General features: G+C 36.5%; 1 protein-coding gene across 10 annotated transcripts in view; it reads left to right on the top strand.

Annotated features, from left to right (window-relative positions):
• The window catches only part of LRBA (LPS responsive beige-like anchor protein), a 749961-nt gene that overhangs the window by 133463 nt on the left and 589959 nt on the right, over positions 1–26539 (top strand). For all 10 annotated transcript variants that reach the window (XM_015101368.4, XM_060400971.1, XM_060400970.1 and 7 more), the window contains exons 18-22: positions 3596–3688; positions 6036–6144; positions 6443–6524; positions 9912–10035; positions 10584–10776. In XM_015101368.4, coding sequence (XP_014956854.3) covers positions 3596–3688; positions 6036–6144; positions 6443–6524; positions 9912–10035; positions 10584–10776 — 601 coding nt within the window. The remainder of the gene's footprint in view (positions 1–3595; positions 3689–6035; positions 6145–6442; positions 6525–9911; positions 10036–10583; positions 10777–26539) is intronic.

The following is a 26539-nucleotide window of genomic DNA, read 5'->3' on the forward strand; positions in this document are numbered from 1 at the left end:
TCCTGTAACCTGGAGGAACATTTTTCTCACAATATTAGCTACCTGGACTTCTGAAAGAAAGTAACTCTAAGGTATAGACCATGGGTCAGATTTATAAGAGAAAAGTAAAAATTCAGACTCTTACCTATAAAATGTGTAATGCCTAAGTATTAACTCCTCTACACCAATGCACCTGCTTTTTTGTAGTCTTCGGAGTGCTTGCAAAATTACTTCTTCTATTTTGTCTGTACCTAATAGTTCGGATACATAAGACAGAGAAGCTCTTGTTGTCCTTACTCCATCTTGGTTGGTTGAATGTATATGTTCATCATTACACTGGCATTCAGAATATTTCACTGCTGTAAAAATCTTCTGTGCTTTGCCTGTTCATCCTCCTCTCAGCAGCCCCCCCCGCCAAAGCCACAACCACTAATCTTTTTATTGTCTCCCTTGTTCTGCCTTTTCTAGAATGCCATATAGTTTGTATCATTCAGTATGTATTTTTTTCAATCTGAGGCTTTCAATCAAAAGGCTTTTCATAGCTCGACAGCTCATTTCTTGTAGGCCTGAATAATATTTCATTGGTTGGATGTCTACAGTTTATCTATGTATTGATCAATGACATCTTGGTTGCTCCCAAGTTTTTGCAGTTACATGTAAAGCTGGTATAAATATGCATATGTCAAGTTTTCCCTGGAAATATGTTTTCAGCTCCTTTGGATAAGTACCAAAGAGTGCAGTCGCTGGATTGTATGGTAAAAGTGTATTTAATTTTGTAAGAAACTGCCGAACTGTCTTCCAGAGTGGCTGTGCTTTCAGTTTCTTCTGAGGGTGATAATTTGTGTTGCTTCCCACCCTCACCAGCGTTTGGTGGTGTTCGACCATTCTAATAGGTGTTGTATTTTTGTGTTCATTTGCATTTCCCTATGATGTGGGGCATCTTTTTATATTCTTATTTGCCATCCGTGTATCTCCCTTGATGAAGTACCTATTACGTCCTTTGGCTTGTTTATTGTTGGTATATAGGAGAACAGTTGACTTTGGATATCAGTTTTGTATTTTTCAACCTTGCTGTAATCGCTTCCTATTTCCATGGTTGGTTTCGTCAGTCAGTCCTAGGTGTTCTTCGTAGGTGATCGTGTCATCTGAAAACACAGGTAATGTTATGTGTTTCTTCGCAGTCTGTATGCTGTATTCACTTTTCTTGCTTTACCGCTTTAGGAAGAAAATTCGGTATGATCTTGTAAAGGAATGGTGAGAGGGGACAGTCGTGCCTTTCGCTTGATCTAAGTAGTAAAGTTCTGAATTTTTTTCCCACTGAGTGTGATGTTTGCTGTCGATTTTTTGTAGATAGTCTTTATCAAGGTGAGAAAGTTAACCCTCTGTCCTTAGTTTATTTAGAGTTTTTAACATGAATGGCTGTTGGATTCGTAAAAATTTTTTTTTTTATCTACTGATGTAATTGATAACTTTTCTTATGTGTTTATGTGATGATTACCTTAGTTGATTTTCAGATGTGGAACTATCCTTGTATACCCAGAGTAAGTCTCCCTTGGTCATCATATATACTTCTTGTACTTTTTTGGATCTGATTTGCTGATACTTTGTTGAGGATTTCTCATCTCTATTGTGTGAGATATCGGTCTAACGTAAGATGTTAGTCGTTTTCTTATAGTGTGTTCTTCTGGGTTTGGTATAGGGTAATGGTGGCTCACAGAATGAGAGTGAGTTAGGAGTATTCCTTCCGCTTCTGTGCTCTGATGGAGCTGGTAGAGAACTGGTATAATTTCTTCCCCAAATGTGGATTTTACCAGTGAATTCCTCTCGGTTTGGCACTTTCTATTTTGGCGGTTATTCAGTATCTTTAGTAGATATAAACCTATTCATATCTTTTATTTTTTCTTGTGTATGTTTTGGCAGATTGTGTCTTTCAAGGCATGGGCTCACTGCATGTAGGTTATAGAATTTGTGGGCATAGAGTTCATAATATTTTATATGGGCATGGCATCTGTAGTTATATCCCTCTGTTTATATGTGACATTAGTAAATTATGTCCTTTCTCTTTTATCTTAGCCTCCAAGGAAGCTTATTGATTTTATTGATCTTTTTGAAGAATCAACTTATTTTTATTGATTTTCTCCATTTTTTTTTTACTGATTCCTACTCCATTGCTTATTGTTTTTCTTCTGCTTACGTTCAATTGAGTTTTCTCATCCAGATGCCCTAGAGTAAAAGCTTAGGTTATTGATTTTAGATCTTTCTTTTCTGTTAGAATACGGTGTATTTGGTGCTGTGAATTTTCCTGTAAGTGCTGCTTTTGCAGCATCCCAGAAATTTTTATACGTCGTGCTTTCATTTTCATTTAGTTGAAAATGCTTTTAATTTTTTTGAGATTTCTTCCTTAACCCACCTTTTATTTAGAAGTATGTTGTTTAATCTCCAAGTATTTTGGTGTTTTGCAGTTATCTATTATTGATCTCTGGAGAAAGCAATGGCAGCCCACTCCAGTACTCTTGCCTGGAGAATCCCAGGGACGGGGGAGCCTGGTGGGCTGCCGTCTATGGGGTCGCACAGAGTCGGACTCGACTGAAGCGACTTAGCAGCAGCAGCAGCATTATTGATTTCTAGTTTAATTTCATGTGGTTTTGGAGCAGGTGTTATGTCATCTTCAGTCTTTATATTTGTTGCTTATGTGTTTTTTATGGTCCTGGGTGTGGTCTGCTTGGTGAATGTTCTGTGTGAGGCTAAGAAAACTGTGTTTTTCTACTGTTGTACAAGGTGCTAGCACGTGTGTGTGCTCAGTTGTGTCCAGCTCCTGGCAACCGCATGGACTGGAGTCCTCCAGGCCCCTCCATGAACGTTTCCGGGCGAGAACATTGTAGTGGGCTGCCGTTTCCTACTCCAGGTCATCTGTCACAGGAATCTAACCCACGCCTCTCGCATCTCCTGAACTGGCAGTCAGGTTCTTTACCACCGTGTCACCTGGGTATCCTGGGAAGTAGTGCACAGATGTCAGTGACATCCAGTTGTTTGATGGTATTTTTGAGATTAACTGTGTCCTTACTGACTTTCTGCCTGCTGGATCTGTTTTTTTCTGAGAAAGGGATTTTGAAATCTCCCACTATGATAGCGGATTAATTGTTCCTCCTTGCACTTCTGTAAGTTTTTGCCTTACATAGTTTTAGGCTCTGTAGCTAGGTACATGCACGTTAAGGACTGGTAGGTCATATTGGAGAATTGACTTGTTTATCATGATACAGTGTCCTTCTTTATCCCTGATAACTTTCCATACTTTGAAATCTGTCCGAAATTAATGTAGTTACCCTTATTTTTGATAAGTTATTAAGATGGTATATTTTTGTCCATTCAGTTACTTTTTGTCTGTATATATTTTCATATTTAAAGTGGGTTTCTTGAAGAGAACATAGAGTTGATAAGCAAATTTTTAAATGTTAGAAATGTATATTAAATTCACTCATATCTTACTTGAAGATACGTTTATAATTGTGTGACTAAGTTTTATAATTGTGTGACTATATGAAAAAATATGCACATATAAGATATTTACTTTTGAAAGATACTCATAGTAATTTGTTTTAAATTTTAATTTATTCAGTGTTATCTATAAACTTCTGGCATCAACAAGTGAAGGAATCAGAGTACAGGCTCTCAAGGCAATGGGCTATTTTTTAAAACACCTGGCTCCAAAGTGAGTATGCATTGTAATCTAAAATGGACTGTTGCATATTACATATCAATTTTATAAATCTTTGGGGTAGTAGTTACGTTGTGGTTCCTCTAGTCTGTTTTTATTTTTACTCATAAAATTCTATATAAGTTTAGTCCTCTTTCTACATATTAAAAATAAAGTAGGGAACAGGAGTATGTTGTTTCTGTTTTTATCTTAATTTTTCTTCATTTTGTTCACTATGAGAATGCATTTGTATAAGCTGAATTCTAAGTGAACAGGTAAGGGCTTCTTTTCAGGTGGCTTGATCATCATTTGCTGTATCTGTAGTGTATAGCTAACAGAATTAACGTGGGTGTTTGCCACATACTGTGTTCTGTTATGTATATGTGACTAAACTGAAACCTCCATGCTTCTTTTCTTAACTGGAGGCAGACGTTCTTGTCCTACCTATTGTTCCTTATACCAGAATTGGTTTATTATAAAAATTAGCAGTTTTGGTGGTGGAAAAGTATTGGTAAATTTGTAGTCTGTGTTGAATCCAGCTGACTGACTGTAAATAAGGTTACATAAGGTTACATTGGAACACAGGCACAATCATTTATTTGCTTATTGTCTATGACTGTTTATACAACAGCAGTGTTGAGTTATTGCTTCAGAGAGCATGATACATAAAACTGGAAATATATACTATCCAGCCATTTGGAGAAAACATTTGACAAGCCCAGGGGTAGAGTTAAGTTTATAATCCTCAGTCCCTTAGTTTCTGCTTGAAAGTTTAATTTTAATGTGTTCACCTTCACGGTGTTTGTTTAAAAATTCTCCTGCATGCCTTCTACTTTTCCTTCCACATTGTTTTTCTACTTTACTTATTTGGCTTTAGATTATTGTTCATGGTAGCTGCTAGTTAGTAAAAAATTGCTGTGAAGATTTGGCTTTATATTATTATTCATAGTTCAGTTCAGTTGCTCAGTCGTGTCCGACTCTTTGCAACCCCATGGACTGCAGCATGCCAGGCCTCCGAGTCCATCGCCAACTCCCGGAGTTTACTCAAACTCATGTCCATTGAGTCAAGATGTCATCTAACCGTCTTATCCTCTGTCATCCCCTTCTCCTCCTGCCTTCAATCTTTCCCAGCATCAGGGTCTTTTCTAATGACTCAGTTCTTCGCATCAGGTGGCCAAAGTATTGGAGTTCCAGCTTCAGCATCAGTCCTTCCAATGAATATTCAGGACTGATTTCCTTTACGATGGACTGGTTGGATCTCCCTGCAGTCCAAGGGACTCTCAACAGTCTTCTCCAACACCACTGTTCAAAGCATCAATTCTTCAGTGCTTAGCTTTCTTTATAGTCCAACTCCCTGATCTATACATGACTACTGCAAAAATCATAGCTTTGGCTAGACAGACCTTTGTTGGCAACGTAATGTTACAGTGTTAAAAAAACGAAGATCATGGCATCCAGTCCCATCACTTCATGGCAAATAGATGGGGATACAATGGAAACAGTGAGAGACTATTTTCTTTGGCTCCAAAATCACTGCAGATGGTGACTGCAGCCATGAAATTAAAAGACACTTGCTCCTTGGAAGAAAAGCTATGACCAACCTAGACAGCATATTAAAAAGCTGACAAAGGTCTGACTAGTCAGAGCTGTGTTTTTTCCAGTAGTCATGTATGGATATGAGAGTTGGACCATAAAGAAAAATGAGTGCTGAAGAATTGATGCTTTTGAACTGTGGTGTTGGAGAAGACTCTTGAGAGTCCCTTGGACTGCAAGGAGATCCAACCAGTCTATCCTAAAGGAGATCAGTCCTGAGTGTTCATTGGAAGGACTGATGCTGAAGCTGAAACTCCAATACTTTGACAACCTGATGCGAAGAACTAACTCCTTGGAAAAGACCCTGAGGTTGGGAAAGATTGAAGGCAGGAGGAGAATGGGCCAACAGAGGATGAGATGGTTGGATGGCATCATTGAGTAAATGGACACGAGTTTGAGCAAGCTCTGGGAGTTGGTGACAGACAGGGAAGCCTGGCATGCCGCAATCCATGGGGTTGCAAAGAGTCAGACATGAGTGAGGGGCTGAATCGAACTATGAAGATTTTGGTGATGATTTTTGCTGTGCTGTGGCATAACCAGTCCTATTTTTCTTAAACTTTAATTGTTTTAATTGTTCCCATATTGTAGTTTGTATTTCTGTACTTAAAGATTTTGTGGCCTTGTAAGTTCTAGGTTGAAGGAAATTGGGGGCATTATTGAGTTGGAATTTGTTACTATTGTGAAAAACATTTTTGTGTCTCCTTCATCAGCTAAATGGTAAATAGTAAAACTTTGTGTTTGATTTTTTTTTTTTCCTGTGTAATTGCAGAAGAAAAGCTGAAGTCATGCTTGGACATGGGTTGTTTTCATTGCTAGCTGAAAGACTCATGCTTCAGACAAATTTAATCACAATGACCACCTATAATGTCCTATTTGAGGTAGGAATGCAGGGAGCATTTAATCTTAACTAATTTTTAGCTAAAATACCTATATAATTGAGTTGACTAATGTGTAGATGAAATAAAAGCATTTAGGTTTGATGTATGATTTTGAAACTAGTTGTTTAAGAAAACTGCTATTTCTTAATAAATCTGTTAGTCTGAGTTATTAAACAGTGCAGACATCTCTGTTTAAGTATTTTTTCCATGTATTGACTATTTCATGTTTCATTTCATAATTAATTTAAAATATGGTTATAATGTTAGGCTAATCCAATCTGGTGTTTCGTTTCTATAGATTCTCATAGAACAGATTTGCACTCAAGTGATACATAAACAACATCCAGATCCTGATTCTTCAGTAAAGATACAGAATCCTCGTATGTATTTAATATACTTTGTTTTTGATATTTGTTTCTTGTTTTTCAAGCTTTATTGTTATATAGTTGACAAACAGCGTTGTGTAATTTCAAGATGTACAGTGTAGTGAGTTGATGCGTGTTGTGAAATGATTACCAGAGTAATGTTAGTAAGCACATCCGTGGCTTTACATAGTTTTATTTTTTTGTGTTATTCGTAGTGAATACCCTTAGCAACTTTCAGGCGCATAGTGCAGTATTGTCATCTGTTGTCTCCAGGTTAAAGATTACACCCACGGAACTTACTCACCTTATAACTGGAAGCTTCCGATTTTTGAGCACCTTCACCCATTTCTCCCATTCCCTTCCTTTTAACTTATTTTTTATGAGTACATTTTGTTACCAAATGGAAAGGCACTAAAGAACCTGAAGTTGATATTGTTGAAAACACATTGTTTAGATAACATTTCATTATAGAGATTAATATAATAGTGGTTTTGTTTGTGTTTGATGTCGACTATAATTTCAAATTGACCTTAGGTCATGGGGAAATGTTTATATAGAGATTTTCAAGAATTATATGCATGGGCTTCCCGGGTGGCTCAGAGGTTAAAGTGTCTGCCTGCAGTGCAGGAGACCTGGGTTCGATCTCTGGGTTGGGAAGATTCCCCTGGAGAAGGAAATGGCAACCCACTCCAGTATTCTTGCCTGGAGATCCCATGGAAGGAGGAACCTGATGGGTTACAGTCCACGGGGTCGCAAAGAGTCGGACACGACTGAGCCTAAAGTTGATATTGTTGAAAACACATTGTTTAGATAACATTTCATTATAGAGATTAATATAATAGTAGTTTTGTTTGTGTTTGATGTCGACTATAATTTCAAATTGACCTTAGGTCATGGGGAAATGTTTATATAGAGATTTTCAAGAGTTATATGCATAAGATCTATGTTCAGATTTTTGGTAAAGTTTTGACTGTACTCTTTAGGTGATGTCAGGCTAAGTTACATGGACCATGAATGTGGCTTTCATTTTAAATTCCTGTCAAGTTAAGAATACGAAGTGTGGAATTGAAAAATATCTGTCTTCTTAATTGTTTAAGAACTTAGTCTTGGTTAATAATCTTTTCTTTTGATATTTAGAATTCTTAAGTACTTATAAAATGTGTACATTTCTCATCTTTTTAAGATTAGTGATATTAAAATAACTGGTTTGTGGCATTTATAAATTAAATTACTTTTTGTGTGATGAGTTGTGTTTATGTTTGTGATACTGTTTCAGTACTAATTTTAAAAACACATGTTGTGTGTGTGTTTAATTTTTCTTAGCCTCCAAGGAATTGTGATATCATTATTTTATACAGTAAAAAAGGAAAAAATACCTCAATTATATTGTTGTTGTTCAGTTGCTCAGTCGTGTCCAACTCTTTGCAACCCATGGACTGCGCATGCCACCTTCCCTGTCCTTCACTGTCTGCTGGAGCTTGCTCAAACTCATGTCCATCCAGTCGGTGATGCTGTCCAACCATCTCATCCTCTGTCGTCCCCTTCTCCTCCTGCCTTCAGTCTTCCCCAGCATCACGATCTTTTCTAATGAGCCGACCCTTCACATCAGGTGGCCAAAGTGTTGGAGTTTCAGCTTCAGCATCAGTCCTGCCAGTGAATTTTCAGGCTTGATTTCTTTTAGGTTGTACTAATCTAATCTGCTTGCTGTCCAGGGGATTCTCAAGAGTCTTTTACAACACCGATGTTTAAAATCAGATCTTCAGCACTCAGCCTTCTTTATGGTCTAGCTCTCATGTCTGTACATGACTACTGGAAAACCATAGCTTTGACTATACAGACGTTTGTTGGCAAAGTGGTATCTTTGCTTTTTTAATATGCTGTCTAGGTTGGTCATAGCTTTTCTTCCAAGGAGCAAGTGTCTTTTAATTTCATGGCTGCAGTCACCATCCACAGTGATTTTGGAGCCCAAGAAAATAAAGTCTGTCATTGTTTCTATTTTTTCCTTATCTGTTTGCTTTGAAGTGATGGAATTGGATGCCATAATCTTTGTTTTTGAATGTTTTGTTTTAAGCCAGCTTTTTCACTCTCCTCTTTCACTTTCATCAAGAGACTCGTTAGTTCCTCTTCTGCCATAGTGGTGGTATCATCTGTGTATCTAAGATTATTAATATTTCTCTTGGCAGTCTTGATTCCAGCTTGTGCTTCATCCAGCCTTGATAATATATATAAAATATATTTTATGTAGTTATGGGAAAGATGACTTATTGAAGTAAGAACTTTATATTGTCTGTGTAATATATTAGCAGAAAAGATAATCTGTACACTGTGGTATTTAAAAAATGGTATGTCTGCTTTTCGATCTTAACAGGTAAGTGATTTTGGGGTACAGTAATTTATCCAAATGGGTAAATAATAGTATCTCTACAATCCAGATGATAATAGTACTTAGTTATCATTTTGTGAGGATTATATGTATTAATATCTGTATTTTCTAAAAAAGCATCTCACAATAGTATATCATCAAAGTTAGTGGATATTATTGTAATGGTAATCATTGTTCAGGTAGACTTTGCCATTAGAAGAATTCAGAAATTGTTATTAAGTTTATGCTAAAATATCTTTTATTTGATATTTTGAACTTTAGAAACACCAAAAATCTTGGTCAATTGCAGGTTTAGAATTCCTCAACTTTTATTTGTGTAAAACTTTGGCATATTATTATTTGATCATTCTACTTAGATTTTTATATACTTTAAGCATTTCTTTTCTTCTTTTTTTTTAAGCATTTCTTTTCTTAAAATTTATAGTATAAATTTAGTCAATATTTAAGAGTATTACAGGTGCAGTTTTACTTATTGGGGATGTTTAATTTACTTTTCATATTTTTATGTCTAATTTTACTTTTAGAATTATGGAAGAAAATCTTGATAGCTTCTAAAATTCACAATGATAGAGGAAAAAGTTTGTGCCTGTTATACATATTGTTGAAGAAGCTGAGAATTCTTTTTTTCTGAGGTTTTGATTTTATATATATATTTTTTGAGTATTTAAAAAATTTAAATATGTATATTTTAAGGTCAACTTTATTATCTGGCAGAGATTATGGAGAGGTGTCAGCAGTCATTTAATTCATTTATAATTTAATTTGATTTACTGCAAAGTTTTAAAATTTAAGTATTCTGTCTAATGATGAAAATAAAAAATTCCTTTCTTGTTTATATGATTTCTAGTGAATGTTTTGACAGTCTTGTCCGCAGATAATTTTTTTTATAATACAGAAGAGGATATTTTAGGTAGACATGTATGTCAGGGAGATAAAAGAAATTGATATATACTGATGATCTTGCATCATGAAGTTTTTGTAAAGTTGTGGTTTTTACTAATTTTTGAATTGTCTTACAGAGATACTAAAAGTAATCGCAACGCTACTTCGAAATTCTGTGCAGTGCCCAGAGAGCATGGAAGTTCGCAGAGCATTTCTTTCTGACATGATTAAACTTTTTAATAACAGTAGAGAAAATAGAAGGTAAGCAGGATCAGTTACTTTTTATTTGCAGTGTTCAAGTCTAGCTTTGAATAAGCCTATATTTTCTAGGACAGATTGCTTTAAATACTATGAAATGAACTTTCTGCATGCTTTTTCATTAAAGTAGTACTCTTGCCTGGAAAATCCTATGGGCGGAGCAGCCTGGTAGGCTGCAGTCCATGGGGTCACTAAGAGTCGGACACGACTGAACGAATTCACTCTCACTTTTCACTTTCATGCATTGGAGAAGGAAATGGCAACCCACTCCAGTGTTCTTGCCTGGAGAATCCCAGGGACGGGGGAGCCTGGTGGGCTGCCATCTATGGGGTCACGCAGAGTCGGACACGACTGAAGCAACTTAGCAGCAGCAGCAGTACAAGTAATATATGATAGAGTTATTTGAACTTTCAATACCCATTGTTTTTAATTGTCTTGTATACATAATAAAGCTGGTTGTTTTGTTCATTTTGTTTTAAAGTTTTACGTTTTTGGAATTCTTTCAGTTGATTTACTTTTTAAGTAATTCAGTGTCCTCTTAATATTTTCAGGAGTTTGCTACAGTGTTCTGTGTGGCAAGAGTGGATGCTTTCTCTTTGCTATTTTAATCCTAAGAATTCAGATGAACAAAAGATAACAGAAATGGTTTATGCCATATTCCGAATCCTACTTTACCATGCAATCAAATATGAGTGGGGTGGCTGGCGTGTGTGGGTAGACACTTTATCAATCACACATTCAAAGGTAAGTTTTTTTAAATGACAGTATATTTTAACATTTTAAATGTCTGTAATTTTGTTTCTCTAACAAAATTTTATATACTTAAAATGAAGTCAAAAATGCAGATTATACTTTGGAAGTGTAGTGAACAACTGAAACAAGGAATAGCTAAGAAGAAAGACTATTTCTAAGTTCAGCAGAATCAGAATAGCTTTTTTTTTTAATGTTATTGTTACTTGTGCTTAATAAAGTGAAACCTTGTAACACAGCATAGGAATTTATATTTTCAAGTAGCCATTTTCAAGATACAGTTTTCCGAATTTTACAGGACTTTAAACCTTTTTGAACACAAGGTGGCGCACAATATTCAAAGATGAGAATTACTTTAGTACTATAAGGTGGTTGAGTAAACAAAAAGCTCTGGCTAATTTTGCTTTTGCTCCTATTTTTATATTCTCTTAAAAATTTTGTTTGAAAATCTACTAGTCTTTTTTAAAATAAAAACCCCTCAATCCAGTGTTACTTATTTATATATAGCTTTTGTTTAAAAATATCAATGAAATGTCCTAGATATATAAGAAGTTAGAAGGAGTGATGTTCCCACCATGTTTGTGAAAGTGGGTTCTCCATCCCAGTTGCTTTGTCTGCCATTTTCAGCCCCTCTTCTCTCCCACTCACCTGAATTTGGTGGTTTCATTATTTGTATGTTGTATGTGTATTTTTAATTACACACACGCATACCACACTGGATAATTTTATTTTTCATATGTATACTTAATAGAGATAATGGCATTGTATGAAATGCATGTTTTGATAACTTGCTATTTGTACTTATCACTGTCTGAGATTCATTCATATTGACCAAGGTCGTTGTGTCCTTTTTCTCAGTTGTATGTATTCCATGGTATAACTTCATCTGTTTATCATTTTGATGAGAATTTTTGATATGTTTTGTATTCATGAGAAAGTTTCTTTCTAGAATTGGAATTGCTAATTTGTAAGATGCAGATGTGAAATGTTACAAGATATACAATTCTTTTTCCAAAGTAGTGTATCAGTTTATATTCTTGCCAGTGGTGTATAAATACTCATGTCTTCATATCACCTTATCACTTGTTATGGCTGGAGTTTAAAAAATTCCAAATATGATGAATTTTAAATGCTGTGTTTCCCTAATTTTAATTTGCACTCTTTTTGTTTTGTGGGCATTCTTCATATATTCTTGGTCTTAATCCTTTGCTACCTATATTATTTATGAATGTCTTCTGTCAATTTGTTGCTTATGTTGTTATGTTTGGAGTTTTATGTTTGTGTCTTCTGAGGAAATGTTATATTTCAAATAATATTCAGTTCAATATTCAAATGAAAATTCAGTTAAATTTATTAGCTTTTATTATGCTTTATATATCTTATTTAGGAACTGTATATATATCCAAAAGTAATATAATTAGCAAATGTTAATATTATAAATTGACTAGAAGGATAAAGAACAGAAGTGATACATTTAGTATATCTTTATTTTTTATTAAAAATGTTTTTTGTGTGTAGTAAGTTTAATAAGTATTTATTCATATTTGGCTGCATCGGATCTTAGTTGCTGCATGCAGGATCTTCATTCCGTCATGTAGGATCTTCCCGTGTGGTGCATGGACTCTCTAGTTGTGGTGTGTGGGCTTAGTTGCTCTGTGGCTGGTGGGATCTTAGTTCCCTAATCAGGGATTGAACCTGCATCCCCTGTACTGCAAGGCGGATTCTTTACCATTGGACCACCAGGGAAGTCCCTGGTATATCTTTAAATGTTTTATTTTATTGACTATCATAGTTAATGCTCTGGAATATTTTGCCCATCTGTTGGAATATGGGCTTCTCTCATAGCTCAGTCGGTAAAGAATCTGCCTGCAATGCTGGAGACCCGGGTTCAATCCCTGGGTTGGGAAGATCCCCTGGAGAAGGAAATGGCAACCCACTCCAGCATTTTTGCCTGGAGAATCCCATGGACAGAGGAGCCTGGCAGGCTACAGTCCATGGGGTCTCAAAGAGTTGGGCACAACTTTGTATCCAAACCACATTGGAATATGTTGTCATTTCTTAAATATATGTTCTTGAGTGGATAACTTCAGCTATTTGAAGTTATTATTAATTACTATTAATTAAATAAATTAAATAAACAGAATTATTATCAATTATTTTTCCTTCCTCTTCAATGAGAGAAAGATGTGTTGCTATAGTAAGGATTTACAAAAGTGTCTTAGATTAGGACACAATCTTGTGAATAATCCAGTGGTAAATGAGGCAAAGATGTGATTTTCAAAAATGGCTGTGTTTTAGTCTCTGCATTTTTAAGCTAATCAGTTTAGTGAAAAGCAGTCTTCAAAGAATTGTGGCCTAAGGGCCAAATCTGGCCTGACCTGTTTCTGTCAATAAATTTTTCTTGAAACACAGCCACTTGCATTAATTTATGTATTTTGTATTGAGTATTTGAGACAGAGACTTCTTTTGCCCCCATGCCTAAAATATTTATTATTTGGCATTTTACAGAAACACTTTGCCACCTCTTCTCTGAGTTATTTTAGTCTGTGCTGGCACCCAGCTATTCTGATGTCTGTTGTAGTGAGCTGTTGCAGTCTGGTCTGATTTGCTCCTAGTAGTATTTTTCCCTTTACTACTTCATGAGAAAAATAGGGTTAAGTTTAGATCTCACATAATTTGGATTGGATTTCAAATATATCTGGGAAAATTCTCGTTTAGGAAAGTGCGCTGTGAATTAGATTTTAATAATTTTATGCCTGTTCCCTGTTAATTCAGCACTTTCGTATACACTTTAGTTTGTCATGTCCTTAGAAAAAATGGCTAAAGGAATATAATCTTTAGAGCAGTAATTCTTGAAGTACTATCTGAAGACCTTGGGAGCCCAGGAGACCATTTCAGGGAGTGGAGGGGTCCACCTTTTCTAGCTACATATCTAGTGAGAAGATGGATTTTTCTTCATGTACTGCAGTCTAAACCATATAATGCAACAGACTGAATGCAAAAGCAGGTATTAGAGTGTAGGTATCTTCTATTATGCCAGAATTGAAAGAGGTTTGCAAAAATAATAGCAAATGAAATTTGTGAAATAATAGCGCTCTTCTCATTTTTATTATTGCTTTGAAAAATGCCATTTATATTAATAGATCCTGGGTTTATTGCTATTTTCAAAAGAAATCAATATTTGTAAAAGTTCTTAGCTTTAATTTCTAATGTGGTAATTAGTAATAGGGGCTTCCCTCATGGCTCAGCTGGTAAAGCATCTGCCTGCAATGCGGGAGATCTGGGTATGATCCCTGGTTTGGAAAGTTCCCCTGGAGAAGGGAAAGGCTACGCACTCCAGCTTTGTGGCCTGGAGAATTCCATGGACTGGAGAATTCCTGGAGAATTTAGTCCATGGGGGTCACAAAGAGTTGGACACAACTGAAGACATGCCCCATATAAATAAACAATTTGGATCCTGAGACCAAAATGCTTGAGAAGTCCCAAATCATTGACTGTTTAGTCTCTCAATTATTTTCTATCCACAAAACAAAAGGGGTGGAATAGAAGGTATCTCCGACACCTTAGCTTTGGAGTGTTTATAGTTAAATGTTTATATCCAGTCACCAGTCTGTCTGTGTGAGTAATGAAGATAACATGGACTTGGCAGATAGGCTGGTCCTGGATTTGAATTCTGATTTATAGTAATTTATAGTTTGTAAACTCAGGAAAGTTTCTAAACTTCTCTTAACCAACAGTGTTAATCTAGAAATGGTAAAAGTGGTAACTAATGTGTTTATCTGACTTCAGGAGTTAATGAGTGAAATCACAGCAAATGAAATTAAGTGACTGTCTTCCTTTGTTATAGCTCTGTCATTCCCCCTGTTAATCCTTTTGTTCTGACTCGTAATGCTATCTTACTAGTTAGGCCCTTATCACTTCATATTTGATATAAATACACATTTAAAAAAATTTTCTTTTCAAATGAGTTAATTACATCCAAAATAATTTGTGTGGCATATATGCCATGAAGTGTTGTAAAGGAAGACTTGTGATTACCTGACTTAAAAACATGTTGTATGGTTCAACCTTTCCAGCCCCCACCCATCCTCATTTCCTTCTTGAAAAGTTAAAAAAAAATATGTATTCCTAAGTAATATAACCTCTTATATTGCCTATTTTTATATTTTATGAAAGTGACATTGTACTGTGTGAAGTCTTCTGTTACTTATTTTTCTCATCAAACCTTTTGTTTCTAAGAATCTTTTTTATTCTTAATAAATACATAAATTTTAAAAAAGGATTAATCAGAGTCATTAGTGTGGGAGAGAGTTGATTGAAGCCAGGGATGGGCAGTCCTTGGGCCAAATCTTGCTCATTGGGTGCTTTTGTAAATAAAGTTTGATTGGAACATACAGAAAAATCTTTTTTATTCTTATATATAGCTTTCTTTCATTCATTTTCACTGCTGTGACTAAGTCAGGTGCTCAAAGGCAAAGGCTTTAATAGAGGTGTCATTTTCAAGCTTCATGTAACTGTTGTTCACAGTAACAAATCTATTGGGATGAGTTATATGTGTTTACATACGTGTACACACATGTCCACCTATCCCCCCACACCTGAAACAGAGCTTGATGCTATGAGACAGTGTTCACTCTTACTAAATGTCAGTATGGAGTGATAAACTCTTATATTTAAAGTTTCTGATGATGGAAATTCCTTAGTTGTCCTGGAGTTAGGACTCTGTGCTTTCATTGCTGGTCGTGAAATCCCTGTTCAATCCCTGGTCTGAGAACTAAGCTCCTGAAAGCCTTGCGGTGGAACGCCCCCATGCTGGGCAAAAGTGCTGATGATGCCTCAATAAATTGATTGCATGATCCACCAAAAGCTCTGCTCTAGGACATATTAGTAGGAATAGAGTTGCTCTATCTTCTAACTTTTGATGCTGTCATAAGTAATGTTCTATCTTCTAACTTTTGATGGCTGTTAGATTTCTTATTTTTGCAGGGTTTTGTCTTTTCTCTGCTTTGAAATTTTTCTCTTTCTTAATGAGTTGTAGTAATTTATACGTGTCTGGGTTACTTCTCCTATGGATAGTTCTAATGGTCAGTGGCCTGAGGTGTTTGTTATTTTCCTCTAGGTTTATTGTTCTCAAAATAAATTGTTTAAAAATAATGTTATTCCCCTCCATCAGCACTGTCCTAATCTTCTTAGAAAAGCAAATGATTTCTACTTAATTTTTCACTATTTCCCATGAAAAAAGCATTTCCTACCTCATCTTACTCTGTTCACTTGAGAAAAATATCTACTCTTGACTGTACTGGTTCTATTCACTTTAAAATATATCAAGGTTTCTTAGGTCTCCATTTTTATTTACTTGTGGCATGAACTTTGTGCTTCTTTGTACTTAACCAAATCCTTTATATGTTTAAGGATGTAAAGCTAGCTAAAAAAATTAGAGATACCAAAGAAACATTTCATGCAAAGATGGGCACAATAAAGAACAGAAATGGTATGGACCTAACAGGAGAAGAAGATATTAAGAAGAACTGATAAGAATACACAGAAGAACTGTACAAAAAAGATCTTTATGAGCCAGATAATCACGATGGTGTGATCACTCACCTAGAGCCAGACTTCCTGGAATGCGAAGTCAAGTGGGCCTCAGAAAGCATCACTATGAACAAAGCTAGTTGAGGTGATGGAATTCCACCTGAGATATTTAAAATCCTAAAAGATGATGCTGTGAAAGTGCTGTTCTCAGTATGCCAGCAAATTTGGAAATCTCCCTAGTGGCCACAGGACTGGAAAAGGTCAGTTTTCATTTCAATCCCAAAGAAAGGCAATGCCAAGGTATGCACAGTGGCACTCATCTCACATGCTAGCAAAGTAATGTTCAAAATTCTCTAAGCTAGACTTCAGCAGTACATGAATTGATAACTTCCACATGTTCAAGCTGGATTTAGAAAAGGCAGAGGAACCAGAGATCAAATTGCCAACATCCACTGGATCATCGAAAAAGCAAGAGAGTTTCAGAAAAACATCTGCTTCATTGACTACGCTAAAGCCTTTGACTGTGTGGATCACAACAAACTGTGGAAAATTCTTCAAGAGATGGGAATACCAGACCACCTTACCTGCCTCCTGAGAAACCTGTATGCAGGGCAAGAAACAACAGTTAGAACCAGACTTGGAACGACAGACTGGTTCCAAATTGGGAAAGGAGTACGTCACAACTGTATATTGTCACCCTGCTTGTTTAATATGCTGAGTACATTGTGCAAAATACCGGACTGGATGAAGCACAAGCTGGACTCAAGATTGCAGGGAAAAGTATCAGTAACCTCAGATATGCAGATGACACCACCCTAAAAGCAGAATGCGAAGAGGAGCTAAAGAGCCTCTTGGTGAAGGTGAACGAGGAGAGTGAAAAAACTGGCTTAAAATTCAACATTCAAAAATAAAGATCATGGCCATTACTTCAGTGCACATTAATGGGATAACAATGGAAACAGTGACTGACTTTATTTTCTTGGGCTCCAAAATCACTGCACATGGTGATTGCAGCCATGAAATTAAAAGATGCTTGCTCCTTGGAAGGAAAGATGTGACGATCTAGACAGCATATTAAAGAGCAGAGACATTACTTTGTCAACAAAGGTCCATCTGCTGCTGCTGCTGCTGCTGCTAAGTCGCTTCAGTCCTGTCCGACTCTGTGCGACCCCATAGACGGCAGCCCACCAGGCTCCTCCGTCCCTGGGATTCTCCAGGCAGGAACACTGGACTGGGTTGCCATTTCCTTTTCCAATGCAGGAAAGTGAAAAGCGAAAGTGAAGTTGCTCAGTCGTGTCTGACTCTTCGCGACCCCATGGACTTCTCCATCCTTCTCCAATGGATGTGAGAGTTGGACCATAAAGAAAGCTGAGCACGAAAGCATTGATGCTTTTGAACTGTGGTGTTGAATGCTTTTGAGAGTTCCCTGGACTGCAAAGGGATCAAACCAGTCAATCCTAAAGGAAAGCAGTCCTGTATGTTCATTGCAAGGACTGATACTGAAGCTCTAATAGTTTGGCCATCTGATGGGAAGGGCAGGCTTTTTTAATAAAAGACCCTGATTTTGGGAAAGATTGAGGGCAGGAGGAGAAGGGGGTGACAGGATGAGATGGTTGGATGGCATCACTGACTTGATGGACATGAGTTTGAGCAAGCTCGTGGAGTTGGTGATGGACAGGGAAGCCTGGGGTGCTGCAGTCCACGGGGTCACAAAGAGTCGGACATGACTGCGCAACTGAACTGAAGTAAACTGAAATCACTGTTATGGTAATTTTTTGTACTCCTCAGCCGTGCTGCTGTGTGTGAATTCACAGCACTTAATTTTCTCTTCGTATCTCAAGTCTCTCTCTCCCTTCGTCCTCCCAGTGCTTCCCGTCCCTCTTGTTTTTCTTCTCTTCTCCTCTCACCGCCGCCCCCCCCCCCACTTCTTCCTTCTCCTCTCCCTTCTCACTCCCTCTTGCTGCCACCTCCCCTCGGTCCCCAGTCTCCGTCTAATCACCCTCACACCCTGCGCTGGTGTGGACTGTAGGCTCCTGGCGGTCTGTGTTGCCCTCCATCACGGCTCAGCGTGCTTGCTCCCTCTCTGCGCATGTCTTTTCCTTTTAGCCACCGTCTCCTGTTTCTCCTGCCCCTCTTTCTCTCTGTCCTTCCCTCCCGTGTTCCCCCGCACATTCTGTACCACGTGCCTTCTGCCTCCCCCATCCGCCTCCTCTCTGTCTCTGCTTGTTTTGCCCCCTCTTCTCCCTGTCTTTCAGTCAGCCCTTCCGTGGGCTCTCTCACGTATCTTCAGTCACTGCGTCTGGCTCTTCCTCCAGCTGGCACCTTCTTTTCTTCCCCTTTCTACCTTTATCTTTCTTCTTTTGTTCTTTCCACTCCTCCACTTTGTTTTTCGTCTTTTTTTAGTTGAGTACCTGCAGGTTTACTATGAAAGATAGGAAAGATGAATCCAGAACAGATTTTATCCTGAAAGACGTTCCTTTCCAATATGGGAGGTTATACATGCACTGAAAGGGCAAGGCAGGAAGGAGTCAGTGTCACAGAACAGACACTCATATTGAAATGAGCGGGCTTTCAGCCGTTTGTACTCAGATGTTGTTGGACCGCAGCCTTGTGCTGTGCTGTGCTTAGTCCCTCAGTCATGTCCAGCTCTTTACGGCCCCATGTACTCCTTTGTCCACTTAATTCTCCAGGCAAAGATACTGGAGTGGGTTGCCATTTCCTTCTCCGGGGATCTCCCCGACCAGGGATCAAACCTCCATCTTCTGCATTGCAGGTAGATGCTTTGCCATCTGGGTGAGCAGGGAATCCTGACTATAACCTTAAAGAGTAATAAATAACATTTGGGTGTGTAGAGATTGGGGTGATGAGAGTCACTTGTGGAGGAATTGGCATAAGCAAAAATACAGAGGTGATTGCCCTGAGGGAAAAGCATGGGAATTGTTTGCTCTGTTGAGATTGTATAACGTACATGAAGAAGAGCAGTAATGAGTCAGATAGGAAATGTAGACTGGCATTTAATCATGTGTGATCCTGTAATAGCCCTCATATTATATTGTTGGTTAAAAGTGGCTGTTAATTGAAAGCCCGCATCAGCAGGGATGAAAGGTTTTATACTCTTCCCATCTCCCTAACTGAGCGTAGTGCTGAGAACTTGGCAGCTTGTGCTGAATATTTGTTTAGGAAGGAGAAGGAGGAAATGCATCATCACTGTTTGTGTTAGTTGCTCAGTCAAGTCCAACTCTCTGTGACCCCCTGGACTGTAGCCCGCCAGGCTCCCCTGTCCATGGTATTCTCCAGGCACGAGAACTGGAGTGGGTTGCCATTTCCTTCTTCTGGGATCTTCCCAACCCAGGGATTGAATCTAAGTCCTACTGCATTGCAGGCAGTTTCTATACCAACTGAGCCACCCAGGAAGCTGAGCCACTGATGACATCACCATGTGGCATCATACCGTCCTGTGTGTACCTTGGCGCCTCAGTCTTTTCTTATCAGTGATCCAGGAAATAGCCATAGCCGCTGACCTTAAAGCAGTACCTACAAACACACAGTATGTTTTAGGGATCGTCTTGTTAGAGTAACTTGGGATGTGTATCTTACTATAGTTTCCGGGACCCCACCTCAGAATCTCAGTCTGAATCTTGTGGGATGTTTCTAGAAATCCGTATTTAAAATAAGGCCTTCTTATGTACTTTAAATTTTTAGGGCCCCTCAAACTGTACAAGGAATTAGTTTTACTTACTTTAATAGTCTCTCCTCTCTTCTAAACTAAGATGCTAATATAATATACTCTTTAGAAAGTATCATGAATTGCATTTCTCTAATAATGAGTGATGTTGAGCATCTTTTCATGTATTTGTTAGCTATCTGTATGTCTTCTTTGGAGAAATGTCTATTTAGTTCTTTGGCCCATTTTTTGATTGGGTCGTTTATTTTTCTGGAATTGAGCTGCATAAGTTGCTTGTATATTTTTGAGATTAGTTGTTTGTCAGTTGCTTCATTTGCTATTATTTTCTCCCATTCAGAAGGCTGTCTTTTCACCTTGCTTATATTTTCCTTTGTTGTGCAGAAGCTTTTAATTTTAATTAGATCCCATTTGTTTATTTTTGCTTTTATTTCCAGAATTCTGGCAGGTGGATCATAGAGGATCCTGCTGTGATTTATGTCTGAGAGTGTTTTGCCTATGTTCTCCTCTAGGAGTTTTATAGTTTCTGATCTTACATTTAGATCTTTAATCCATTTTGAATTTATTTTTGTGTGTGGTGTTAGAAAGTGATCTAGTTGAGGTACCACTTCACACCAGTCAGAATGTCTGCGATCCAAAAATCTGCAAGCAATAAATGCTGGAGAGGGTGTGGAGAAAAGGGAACCCTCCTACACTGTTGGTGGGAATGCAAACTAGTACAGCCACTATGGAGAACAGTGTGGAGATTCCTTAAAAAATTGCAAATAGAACTACCTTATGACCCAGCAATCCCACTGCTGGGCATACACACCAAGGAAACCAGAATGGAAAGAGACACATGTACCCCAGTGTTCATCGCAGCACTGTTTATAATAGCCAGGACATGGAAACAACCTAGATGTCCATCAGCAGATGAATGGATAAGAAAGCTGTGGTACATATACACAATGGAGTATTACTCAGCCGTTAAAAAGAATTCATTTGAATCAGTTCTGATGAGATGGATGAAACTGGAGCCGATTATACAGAGTGAAGTAAGCCAGAAAGAAAAACACCAATACAGTATACTAACACATATATATGGAATTTAGAAAGATGGCAATGATGACCCTGTATGCAAGACAGGAAAAAAGACACAGATGGGTATAACGGACTTTTGGACTCAGAGGGAGAGGCAGAGGGTGGGATGATGTGGGAGAATGGCATTCTAACATGTATACTATCATGTAAGAATTGAATCGCCAGTCTATGTCTGACGTAGGATGCAGCATGCTTGGGGCTGGTGCATGGGGATGACCCAGAGAGATGTTATGGGGAGGGAGGTGGGAGGGGGGTTCATGTTTGGGAACGCATGTAAGAATTAAAGATTTTAAAATTTAAAAATAAAAAACTAAAAAAAAAAAAAAAGAAAGAAAGTATCATGAAGACAGGCATTCTATGTAAATTAAATATAGACCCTAGTTAAGACTCCTTAATACATATTTTTTATCATAAAGGAAAATATATTTTTTATTTCTGGGAGCATATTTTAAGTCATAGAAAATGTTAAAAGAAGAAATATAAGCTACTTTTCTTATGTAGTGTCTGAAATCAGTGTTTTTTAGACTCAAATTTATACACAAACCCAAAGCAGACTTTGTTTTCTGTGTATTAAATATGTATATTTAATTAGTTCATATTTTTCTTTACTCCAGTGACTTAACGGCTTTAAACAGATCTTAAAACCTTTCCGAAGAAAATAGTGACCTTGTAGGAAGGTCTTTTTTGCCTACTTTGAGTTAAGAACCAGTCTTGGTTTCAGAATTACAATTATAAAATGGCTAAAATCCTGATTATTTCAGAGCAGTTTTATCTGAGTCAAACTGCACCTGTCCTTTTTTGCTGTGGAAGTGTACTCCAGAAGATAAGTGCTAAAGCTTTACTTTTTGAGGCTGAAAAGAAAAATTTAAAGTTACAATTGCTTCTTGTGGTTTTCACCTTGAATGTTTCATAAATGTCGTTCAGTTTTATTTCTTTGTATGATTTTTTTTCATTTATGAAAAAGCGTTTCTCTTTAGTAAGTCTGATGTAACATGATTTATTTGAATGTAGCTATGTTAATGTGTTTGGAATCATAAATCTTGATATCTATTTTTAAAGTAAAATGGAAAGCTTATACTCTAACGCTCTTCAAATCAATATTTAATAAAGTTTAGGACAGACCTGAAGTGATTCAGTAAGTAGATGAACAATTTGTAGCATGCTGATAAAAATTCTGCTGAAATTATTGGAATCAAAAATTTTTCTTTGTAGATACTAGTTGTAAAGGTTTATAAATATTTTGTGCATATAATACTGAAGTGATGCATAGTTTTTCCTTTTTACAGCCATTTAAAATCTCTATTACACGAATTTATAACTTGGTTCTTCATAAAGAACTGGTGTGTAAAAAACTAATGTTGCAGACTTGTATAGCTTTTGCAGTTACATCAGGATACATGTAGCTGCTATAAAAAGCCAAAGAAACTCAATTGCAATTTTATTGTCCAGGTTGATAGATATCCTGCCACCTTCGTAGCAGGAAAGCTGTTTGTCACTGTGTCCCTCCCTTCCAGCAGCTGAACTACGTTTTAGAAGCAGTAATAGGCTCTCCTGGTGTCTTTGGAGTATGTTGGTTACCTTGGTCTCAGGTTTTAAGTGTGTACCAGTAACTTTTGTAATTTTATTATTTTATTGTGTTTTCTAGGTTTTCATTATTTATCTTCCTTTTTTTTATGCTTCAAATAGGACATTATCTTGAGCAATTAAATATTGTTTGCACTTGGTATGCCAAAATGCTTCTACTCTTTAGTTGAAATCTAGATTAAGGTCTTAATATATTCTGAATTGTGATGAAATGGCTTAAGTATAAATGTCAGTTGTTTTATAAAAGAAGAATATATAACAGTTTAGGTTGGGTAAAAAGCAGGTGGAAATCACTTTTGTTAAAATTCTCTAAGTGGTTTCTTAAAAAAAGTATTTTTAACAGTTACAAGGTATGAACTGGCATGTATAAATATACATATGTTTGTATGTGTGAGCTTATGGTGGCTATATAATAAAATTAAGAATTATAAGGCGTTCCCAGGCTGTTCAGTGGTTAGGGCTTCACGCTTCCACTGCAGGGGACACAGATTTGATCCCTGGTCGGGAAACGAAGATCACACGTGCTGCATGGCTTGCCAAAAAAAAATTGTGTACTGTTTTATTATTTCAAGAGTTACAAAATTTTCATATTTCATGATTGTCTGCATTTTATATTTAATTGCTAAAGTATTTGTTGGCTTTAAGTTTTTTTGAACAGATAGTATTTAGTTTTTTTTTTTTTTCAATTTTTAATTAATATGTGCTCTTTGTTGGGAATGTGCAACCTAGTACGAAATATAAACACAAAATCCTGAAATTACCTGTTATCCTGTCACCTGCATATGGCTTAAGTGCAAGACTTCTAGTCTTCTGTTCTTTACATAAATACACACACACACATATAATTACTCGCTTGTAAAAATATCATATTTATATTTTACAGCATTATTTCAATTAGTGATATACTTCTTACATGAATTTTAGTGCCTGCATATTATCAGGTGTATGTATATTGCATTGTATTATGGAGAAGTAAAGTTAAGAGCAAAAGCTGTAGCTCTGATATAAAGTCTGACTACTATCAGACCACTTGAGATTCTAGGAAGGAGTGATTGAGTAAATGATTTCAAGTTTACTTGTCATATTCTGGCCTTCTCCAGATTTTATTTGGAAAAACTGGTGGAGGTGATTTTTAAAAATCTGTTGAATTGTATTACAGTGTATTGCACCGTGGCTTAATTTTCCCTTGTCTCCGAGCAGTGATGAGTCTGCTCCTATATATATATACACACATATGTACATATATGTATGTCTTATTTTGTAGGATGAATTTCTAAAATACCAGAAGGAGTTTGCATGTTTTAAAAAGATATTGCTAAGTTGCTATGTAAAAAATTGTGTATCGATTTGTATTCTAACTTTACATGGAAGTGCCTGTCTAGACTGTTCTTAAGAAAAAATAATTGGTCAAGATGAATTTTAAAAATTTAACTTTATTTACTTGTAATTGAAGGATGATTGCTTTATAATACTGTGTTGGTTTCTGCCATATATTTGCACGAATCAGCCATTAGTAAATTATTGTGATATTATTTTATGTCACTGTGCTTCCTGTCTTCATGCATCTAAAATGAGGGTTATACTACCTGTCTGTTTAGGGTTATTTTGAAGGTTGTCTCAATATTTGCCAGATGCTTAAATCAGTAAATAAGAAGCATCCTGTGTATCTCAACTATTTTGCAAGTATTTTAAACCATATATGGTATTGCCCACTAAAGTGAGCTTAACTTAGTATTTATTAGGTGTATGTTTTCAGGCATGGTGTGGAATGGGGAACAATTATTGATTAGATGAAAATTTTCATACTTTAAGGAAGTTGGAGGGAAGAAAATTTCTTTAAGTAAATTTCTTTTAAATTAATTGAAGAATGTTAGATGTTAAATTAATTAAGAATGTTTTCCATGTGTTAGTATGATATTTATAGAGATTAAGAGGATATTGGTCGTTTGGAAAGTTTCTCTTTAAATTGCATCCTCACTTGGTGTTAATAAGAAAGTGTTGTTCAAAAGTCATTTTATGAAAGACTAAGGCTTCTTTTTATGTTTACTAGTATTGCTTACTTAAGATGGTGAACTTTAGACCCAAAGTTGCAACTTTTATGTAACATCTGAATTAAAATTCTAGGAAGAAATAATTGAGTGAATTAATTTGTTTTTCATATTATGGGTTTCTCAAAAACTCTGTTCAGAAAAATTGGTGGAAATAATTTTTTAAAAATATATTGAAATTAATTAAAAATATCACACACATGCACACGTACATGTAGTTGGAAAGAACCAGAGTCAGTAATAGTTAAAGCAGTAAAATCAGATTTTTTTCAGGAATTCTTGTAATAGGGAGAAAAATCCTGAGTATAGAGCTCAGCTCAACTCTGAATATAAGGAGAAGTCTCGGTTTTATAGCTAAGGAGCAGAGTAGAAGGGGGGAAGGTCTTCAGTGAATGGAAAATTAACAAGAGGAGCCATCTGGCATGGCCAGATTCTAGTTAATCAGACTTTAACAGGACTCTTGCTGAAGGCAGGCCAGGCTGATTAGATATCATCCATGGAACAGTGGGAAATGAGGAGCTGCTCCAATGTCTGGCAAGGACAGAGGGCCTAGTTGAGACAGAGGTTCAGAGGAACCATAATGAAGTTTGGTTAAGGAGAGAGTCTTTGTCAATACAAACAAAAATAACAGTTGTACTGCTTTTAAATCTGTTGTTTCTGCTTCCTTGGCAGTTTTTATATAGGTATGTTCAATTTTTTTGTTATTTATTCTTTTGTTTTTTTGTAGTGGGTTTATTTTAAACTTTTTGTGAATGGAATAGTAATATTTACAAGTCAATTCCATTTGAAAATAATTTTTTAATTTGTCTGTGTAAATCACATAGTTGCCTTTTAAAGCAGTGAATAAATAAAGCTTACCTTTATGTGTATGATAAAATTTTCCTTCTTTCTCATGATTCACAAAGCCTTTGTAGTCCATTACCTCCTTACAGTTGATATACTTACTATTTTTATTGCTCATCACTCTTAGAAATGCTTTAATCTTGTTGCTTTACCAAATAACTCAGTATCTTGAATTTTTTCACCATCTTTCTTATACATCATTTCTTACACAGATCTTCTTAAATTTCTTTTGCACGATGTCTCCCCTTGCTCTTAATCTTGCTCTTCTCTTTCTTGCACATGTCAGCCCCTTCTTGGTACCTCCAGGTATTTCTAGGCACAGTTGTATGTTTTCTGTATACTGCCAGTAGTATCTAAATTTTACTTTGAATTACTTGAACTCTTTAAAGCATTCCCAGAGGGCACACAGAAGCCATGAACAAATAGAAAAATGTATTTCCTAGAATAGGAAGATTCAACACCATAAAGTTATAATAGCTTTTCTTTAGGTTTTAAAGAAATTTCTTTAGGTTATTTTATAAAGCTAATGAAATCCCAAGGAAATGCCAGTTAACCATTTTTCTTTTGGAGGGGAAAAAACGGAGTAAGGTAATTATTATGGAACAGTAAGACAAAATAAACGAGTAAAAATATCCAGGAAGATTCTGTAAAGAGCAACTAGAAGGAACTAAGTCTACTGAGGACTAAGTTACATGACCAGGTGTCAGTAATTTAAGAGGTGCAGTACTGACACATGAAGAGATGGGCTGACCAGGGGCTTAGAAGAGAAAGTCCAGAAATAAACAAAATTCCGTGTAAGTATTTAGTATATTGTACAGGATACGTCTCAAATCACCAGGGAAAACTTAAACTATCCATGAATAGTGTTGGGACAATAGAGGACTCACCTATGGAGGAAAAAAGTTGGAATCTGAAGACATTTAGCGTATGGATCGATTGAATGGACTGTGCTGCAGTTGGAGGGAGGAAGCATGAAAGTACTAGAAGA

Source organism: Ovis aries, chromosome 17 (assembly GCF_016772045.2).
Source record: "Ovis aries strain OAR_USU_Benz2616 breed Rambouillet chromosome 17, ARS-UI_Ramb_v3.0, whole genome shotgun sequence".
NCBI lineage: Eukaryota > Metazoa > Chordata > Mammalia > Artiodactyla > Bovidae > Ovis > Ovis aries.